Raw genomic sequence first — 8,513 nt, forward strand, 5'->3', positions numbered from 1 at the left:
AAAACTTGTGGTTAATTAGTACCGAGCGATTAAAAGTTGCCAAAAGTCGCCTGCTTCACTCCTCGCCCGCCAACGAAACAACAAACAGGTTACGCAACTCTGTCGCCAGAGCACTGCAGTGACGTTATATGAGGAAGGATTTTCAGTTAGTTGTATAGAAAGTGTGTAGCAAGCTCGTCATTTTGATGATTTCTCGACATTAACGAAGACATGCCAAATCGTTGCGTTGTCGTCAATTGGTCCTAGAGGTCAGGCGATGGTGTCGCTATGCACAGATTTCCACAGGACCCCGCAAGTGCGTGCAAAATGGTTGTGAGTGCGAAGCGAGCGTTGTGGAAGCCTGAAACGATATCTTACTTGTGTTCAGATCGCTTCACGGAAGTTAAAGAATCAAAACTACTTACTAGTCGTAGTAAAATATGTATATGATTGATGACCATAAAGATTTTCCATGACACAACTTGTAACATAACGATTTCTGTCTCAGAAGCGAGGTTGTGGTCGAAGTAACAATAATACTGTAAGTAGTATTATATTGACACCCACCTCGCTTCCACGAGAGAAATTGTTATGTTATAAGCTATGTCATGCAAAATCCTATTGGCCATCAATCAAATACATATTTTACTACCAGTAGAAAGTAGTTTTGATTTTGTAACTCGGTGAAAACAAACCTAAACAGCATTTATACTCAGACTGGCGGATGTTCGCGACAGGGCGCCGCCATTTTTGAAAATCGTGAAGTCACGGGCTAAAGTCTGTTAGAATTAATGAGATTATGGTTTGTTTTCATCATTGGTTAGAAAATCAAAACTACTTTCTACTCGTAGTCATATATGTATTTGAATCATAACCAAAAGCATTTTTTCATGACACAACTTATAACATAACGATTTCTTCCACGGAAGCGAGGTGGGGGTCGACTGACAATACTGCGCGATAAATTTCTTGCTACATTCACGTGGTTAACGTGCACTCCACCAGTATGTAGATACTAGTCATTGTACGTCTTTATATTTGGTCTTATAATCCTAATTAGTTTATTATCATCCTTGTATGCATTTTGAAACTAAATAAAAGCAGACGATCTGTTGATACTTATAGTGCATTTATAACAGGACTGTAATATCTAGACATTTTATAGTTTGCCAAAGTGAATCATAATTCGCACACACGCCATAGTGTATGTCTCATTACACTTCACGGCGAAAACGATTCTGTAGAATGCTACGTCAATGAATAAAAACAAAATGCAAATATTAAAATTAAAACAGATTAAATTATTAGGAACAATGTCAGGCTATTACCTTGTTCGAGGAATGTATCCATTAATATCCACAAAACGAGGTGTGATTCATCTGCAGATGTTCCAAGTAATGTGTCAAGTTGTAACTCGGAAACTAGGCAAAGCAGGGAGACAAACTCATATGATGACAGTAGATTGTAAGAACATATAGCTTTCATTTTCCACAACAGTTGTCACGATTCCAGGTTTATACAAACCTGTAAACAAGATAATTTACGCCCTGAAATGTAAGATGAATTCTGCATTGGGCCCCCTCACATCTATTCGTCATATGACGACACAGAGATCGCCCTGGCTCTGATTGGTTGAAATTACGTTCTGGGATTAGAATTGTGCACTGTTGTCAAAAAAGGTCGATTTCAGTTGATTAAAGATAGAAGTGAGTAGTTTTAATGACGGTGTTTCATTTATAGCGATGCCAGGTAGTGATTTATGTATTAAACCCCCAGCCCCACCCCCAAAATTCATACTGATGCTGGGTTTAAAACAGTTCGGGCTAATAAACTAACCTTTCTAGTTCCCGACTCAAAAGTCAGAGACGATCTAGCATCCTGGGATAACTGTTCCAGTGAGTAATAAGTAATAAGCAGTGCATTTTACAGCTACTTTTCCTTTAAACCCAATGAAATCTAGATCTGTTTCGGGGCTTGTTATTCGTGACTTTGCAGTCTATTTATAGATTCTTTACTCAAAACATTCACACAGGAGTTAAGCAGCTGACATCACATCAACAACGACGTCATTATCAACATGAGTTACGAAGCTGTTTTTTCAAATTGCAGTTACTTCATAATCGTTCCTCCTTCTGACAGATTCCCGTATGCTGATAATGGAATACTCGCCTTTGGGAAATCTCCTTCAGTTTTACGCAAGAAACGCCTTAAGGTCTCCAGATCCGCCCCTCACACCGTTATTGTCCAACGACTCAGAGAATCAAAGCAATGATGATGAAAGTGCCAACCTTGGTCTGACTTCGAATCAACTGACGATGTTCGCCTATCAGATAGCAAAGGGGCTTAGACATCTTCATAGGAACAAAGTAAGCATTTACCGATATATGGAAGCTTTTCTGAAGGCAATGGTTTTCTTGAATGGGTAAGACAACATATTTTTACAGTACCCTCCTAAACGTCGTCACGTGCGTCATATCATGATGTCATGGCGATGGCCGAGACGTTACTTTTCCGCGAAACAGCTGACACAGTTCTCTCATTGAATATCAACACGGCGTTCGACGGTTTGAACAATGTGGATATTTACATCACACAAACGTCCAACACCGAATATCGTGAGCTCGTAGTGTACATCTGTCTCATGTGAGGTGAGGTGAAATTGGGATTAACGCCGTGCTTGAGAATATTTCACTCATATGACGACGTGCATGCGTGTGTATGTGTGTGTGCGGCTGCTTGTACTAGCCCAGACCTAAACTGGTTTTATAGTGCTAGCCCACTGAGATACCATGCCACAGTGAAGCATGAATTCCACACTCAGACACCTTTATACTGACTCCGAGTTGACCAGTCCTTGTTGCACCCATTAATGCCGAGCGCCAGGCAGGGACCAACAAGTACCATATTTTAACGTCTTTTGGTATGACGCGGTCGGACCTGTCTCATGTACAACACAGTTCTGTCCGAATAGTTCTGCCAAAGAGGGAGTGCCGACGCGTGTGAACGTCGGTTGGACAACTTGTAGTTCAGGGCCTAGATTTTCGAAGTTCTCTTAGTACTCAGATAGTCGTAAGTTAATGTTAATGTATGGCATTTACGACTATCTTAGCGCTAAGAGAGTTTCAAAAATCTAGGCCCAGAATTCTTTGTCGGTTTTACACTCACAGTGCAATAAATTTATAGATGAATTTTTGTCAGATAATTCATCGTGACGTGGCTGCCAGGAATGTGCTACTGTTTGACAACTTGTAATGCAAGGTCGCCGACTTTGGTCTGGCGAGGCATCTGTCCGACTCTGATGGCGACGTTTACGAGACTATATCGGAGGTACGCAATTCAACCATACGCTATCTCGGGACGACTCTGTGGACAGCTAATGTCAAGCTACCGGAGATAATCCATTTGTGCATTATCATATTCCATTCTATTTTTCTGGAACTTCCGGTTATCCGAACAAACTACATGCAAGTTTTTGAGAGACATTTTAGAAGTTGTAAAGATGAAGGAAAACCAGTTTTCTATGGATAGTCAACTTCTTTACTGTAATGAGTGCGACGTTTCTGTGTAGGTACTAACACCGTTATCAAGTTGTGTCAGTACCTACACTGAAACGTCGCACTCATTGCCATGAAGAAGTTTTCTACATCTAACTGCCGATACAAAAAACACAAATGATCCTGTACAGAAATTAGAACACTGAAAAACTTACACTAGTTAACACTTTTGATTGAAAATATTTTTTCTAAAAATGAGATAACCTATATACCTTTTGTCGGCTCACATAAAACTCTTTTGTGCAAATGTGAATAAGAAAATATATACGTTCAGTGATAATCAGTTTTGCTTCGATCAATCAGATGCATTATGGTAATGTTGAACTTGTCTTTCACCTTGAACCGGGTTTACCTTGTCGCGCGGTAGTCGAGTCTTTAATGTTATTTAATGATGTCAGGAATGGTTTCTCAGATCCAAATCTCCATTGTTGTCATGGTTACTGTGACAGGGGCCCCTCCTGTGCGCTGGATGGCCCCAGAGTCTCTCGAGACCGCATCTACACCACCAAGTCTGATGTCTGGTCCTATGGCATCCTGCTCTGGGAGATTGTTACATTCGGTAAGTATACTCCCCAAGGAGCAGAGAATATGGATATTTGATTATTACCGTTCAGTTTTGGAAATGAATAGGCGTTCAGCTTCTGACGTTTGTCACAAAATGTTGATTGGATGGTAAGACGCTGGGACTGAGACTGTCAAGTTATGGTCACCTGAACACTTCCAGTTATTTGAACTACGACCGTTACACTTCACGGTATTTACATTTTACAGTCGCTTTTAATAACATCTCTCCGTAGACTCCGAAGTAGTATATCTTTTATTTGAAATGGTTTAATCATTTTCGAAGAATACTCTTGGAGTATTGAAAGGGTCATACTGCTTCTAGCAGAATATTCACTGAGGTCTGAAATGGTTTTATCACTGCTTTTAATATAAACTCTCCTAGACACCGAGGCAGAATATTTTTATTTGAAAGGTTTTATCGCTTTTAGCAGAATATTCTTGGAGTACTGAAAGTGTTTTACCGCTTCTAGCAGAATATTCATTGAGTTCGCTTATTTTTCTTTGCTTTATTGCAGTAGATACACTGTGATACACCGTGATACACCGTGATACACCGTGTGATACACTCCCGTTATACACACTGTGATACACTGTTTATATTACCCTCATTTTATGATTGATAAAGGATCATTCTTAAACTATGTTTCAATCGTCAATCGTCACTCTGTATAATCAGGACGGTTTGTTAGCTACATGAACTGTTCTCCATGATTACTTGGATTCATGTGATTACTTGAATAACCACGTGGTCTGTGATGTGTTTGCACAGGGGCAGCCCATACCAAGGGAGGTCTGCCCGCCAGGTCGTGCAGGACGTGCTGAATGGACAGACGATGTCCAGGCCTGACCACTGTGCCCCCGAGCTGTGAGTTATTGGGAAGATGGTTGATATCAGCAGATGTTATTGGTTACAGGGCTGTCATTTGTCGGAAAATGAATATAGCTGGTTGATATTAACAGGTGTTATTGGTTACGGGGTGGTGAGGTATTGGGAAGATGGATCTAGCTGGTTGTTATTGGTAACGGGGCTGTCAGTTGTCGGGAAGATGAATATAGCTGGTTGATATCATCAATTGATATTAGCAGGGTTATTGGTTACAGAGCTGTGAGTTATTGGGAAGATGGATATAACTGGTTGATATCATCAGATGGTCTTTGCTTCAGTGCAACACTCTGACTTCATCTAAATTTCATTATTAAGTTCGCATTAAATTCCAGTAATAATACGCGTGGAGCATACAAGCAGAGATTGTGGAATAACCATGACATGTTTGTCTGACCACATACAATTAAGGCGGTTTATTGGCACTGCTTATAACTCAAAGATATTTTCATCTGACTGGTTAGATCAAAGGCAAATGTTCACATACACCATGCTTTCAATGACATAAGATTGTCCTATAACCCTCTCTTGAAATTGCTAAGTTCTTACCAATGCGAAAACGCCGATATAAATGTAATGTCTCGACACTGAGCACGTATCAAGGTCTATTTTCGCAAACTTAGCCAGGCATATCTGATAATAATGAATGGGCAATAACTCTCTGGACGTCGTCAGCTCGCTGTCAAAATGTCAGTGGAACGAAAATCCGGAAGATAAATACGTTATCAATCATTCCCTGTTGGCATATGGCTTGATATACCCTGTGTCAGTGCACATGTACCTGAACACCGGGTATACCACCACTGACTATCAACAATCAATATAATGAAAGTCTATCCGTGACGAAATGCTCAATGACAACAGGTTTATTTGGACACCTGACACTATCGTTAAAACAGGTATGAAGGTCAGTTCGTTGCAAAGTATGTAAGTATTTGTTACCCATAAAAGTGCGTTCACTACCCACATTTCCTTCCTACAGATTCGACAGTGTGTTTTGTTTTAATAAAAGGATATGCTGTAGTAAAATTATACTGCTTCCTTTAATGTCTTGGAAACACACATCCTGCAATGTTTCAATATTAGAATCTTATTTATTTTACGTGTGAATTAAGAAGCTTGGCCTAGATTTTCGAAGTTCTCTTAGCGCTACGATAGTCGTAAGTACCATACATTAACATTAAGTTACGACTATCTTGGCGCTAAGAGAGCTTCGGAAAATCTAGGCCCTGTGGTGTTAAGCTGCTGATCCAACACAGCGCTAGCGCTCTCGTTCTGCAGGTTCTCTCTGATGAAGAAGTGTTGGCGACAGGATCCGGAGTCCAGACCGGACTTTGATGTTCTGAGCCGACACCTCGACACCCCGTTGGAGGAGTCTAGCAACTACATGAAGCTGCTGGACTACCAGGATCATCTGTACACGATCCTCCAGAAGTCGTCTAAAAAAGTGATGCAGAAGAAAAACTCTGACAATTTTAATTGATGTGCATCCATCAAATTGGAAACTACCCATAGTATAATATACTTGTGACATCATTTCCAGGGGCGTAGCTACGATTATAAAAAGAGCCTAGCTTACACGTGATTTTTGCTGTGAAAGTTGGGCAAGCCCCCTCAATACTATCCAGATATAAAGCTTTGCAACCTATTCGGACGAAAACATGGCTTGTTACGTGCCTGATTTCGTCATCATCGTTTAAGATCACAGCCAGTGATGAGACTATTTGAATGTTCCGTTTGTCATTAGATTTAGTCGGTAGTGACATAAGCACGTCGAGTGCAGTGCTTATCACGTCAGATGAGTGTTCCAAATGTTGGTGTACATAACTTGTGTACGTATATAAAGAGACAAAGTGAGTGGAGTGAGTTGTAAAATTTAACGTCACATCGGCAATATTTCAGCCATATCGTGACGAGAACAATTAATTTTATGCATAATAAGCAATGGCAAACTATAAAAACCTGTCAACGAAGGACAGTAAAATAACTAGATTATCACAGATTCGAATTTAAAACTAGCAATCAAATCTAAAACAGTCTAACTATAGGACAATACAAGGTAAAAACCGGCTATATATTGCCAACAACTGAAGGTAGATCACCATACTAGGGACCATGGGGACTTACAGTACATTGGCTTCCTGCATGGACCCTAGCTGGATTTACACCATCCCCTCAGCTATTAGCAATGTTAGATAATCTAGCCATAAATTAAACGAACATATATTCTACGATTAAAAGAGTAGTAGGTTTGAATTTACTTTGAATGTTTTGGGACTTACGTACCCTCTCGGGAGGACAATAATTTTACGCTACTAACCCCCTTTGAGGGCACTGCCACTCACAATCTAAGTTACTAATCAAATCTACCAATAATTAAAATACATACATGTACAGAACATATTAATCAAAATTCATTCATTAAATCACTTTCTTTTAAAAACAATAATTAAATGAAAATTAACAGTGTTAAAATTATCCTTAACTGTTTTCACATTGTGTATTTACCCCTTATGATGGAGAATTAACACAGTCAAGCATGACATGCTTGACTGTGGTTCTCCCTCATCACAAGGGATACAAAGCGGAGGATCATCACCTTCAATAGGTATGCATGAGTATATCGTGTGTGGCCAATACGACATCGTCGTATGATGACCTCTTCAAGTCTGACTGACAACCCAAGTAGGTGTAACCGATAGTTGGTTTGATTGCATGTAATTTATTAATAACAACTTGGGTCCCACTTCTTCTGCATCAGATCACGGATGTAAGTTCTAATGCTGGCTTTGTAATCAGAGTATGGGATCAGAAGTGGTGTCACAGATTTCATTGAGTGCTGCCTAGGCAGCAAGATCAGCCATTGTGTTCCCAGAAATGCCAACGTGGCTGGGTAACCAACAAAAGACGATGTCGCATTGGCCAGTAGCAAGATCATTATATAACTTGATTATTTCAATTAAAAGTGGATGTTTGCAAGAGATTTTTAATCGCCTGAAGGCAAGAAAGAGAGTCAGAAAATATTATATATTGTTTATGTTTGGGATGTCTTTGAATATATTTAAGAGCTGTTAAGATGGCGTTTGCTTCTGCTGTAAATATAGAGCTGGTATCAGGCATTCTAGAAGATATTGTTCTGGATCCAATGACGGTGGCACATGCCACCATCCTTGGACCCATCTGTAAATAAGGATTTGTATGTATTATAGTTATTCTTTAATTGATTATATTCTTGTTTATACTGTAATTCGTTAGTTTCGGATTTTTTAAACTTTGTCAGTGTTAGGTCAACTTGTGGCCTCACTAATTGCCAAGGAAGAGAAGAAAGAAGACGGGATGGAGATATATTCTCCAACTCAATGCCAGCAGCAGAAATATATTGTTGGATTCTCTTATCCCAAGAGGTGGAACAAGTGAAGGTTTTCTATTATTCAAGTCCTCATAAAGAGGATTAAAAACGCAAGTGTGAGCAGGATTGATTCATTAGAATATAACTTTTTGTGATATATTGTAGGGACAATTTGATACGGCGA

At 39.7% G+C, this 8,513-nt stretch overlaps 1 protein-coding gene across 1 annotated transcript; it reads left to right on the forward strand.

Moving 5' to 3' along the window:
* The first annotated feature begins 2,170 nt into the window (after nt 1–2,170).
* Nucleotides 2,171–6,832, forward strand: LOC124273552 (tyrosine-protein kinase receptor Tie-1-like). The gene is made up of 5 exons (XM_046708832.1): nt 2,171–2,345; nt 3,178–3,306; nt 3,983–4,092; nt 4,866–4,962; nt 6,262–6,832. Exons 2-5 carry the CDS (start codon nt 3,206–3,208, stop codon nt 6,461–6,463), a joined length of 510 nt encoding a protein of 169 aa, XP_046564788.1. The 5' UTR covers nt 2,171–2,345; nt 3,178–3,205; the 3' UTR covers nt 6,464–6,832.
* Nucleotides 6,833–8,513: the final 1,681 nt, after the last annotated feature.

Source organism: Haliotis rubra, unplaced genomic scaffold (genome assembly GCF_003918875.1).
Source record: "Haliotis rubra isolate DU_JTF1 unplaced genomic scaffold, ASM391887v1 Scf1818, whole genome shotgun sequence".
Classification (NCBI taxonomy): domain Eukaryota; kingdom Metazoa; phylum Mollusca; class Gastropoda; order Lepetellida; family Haliotidae; genus Haliotis; species Haliotis rubra.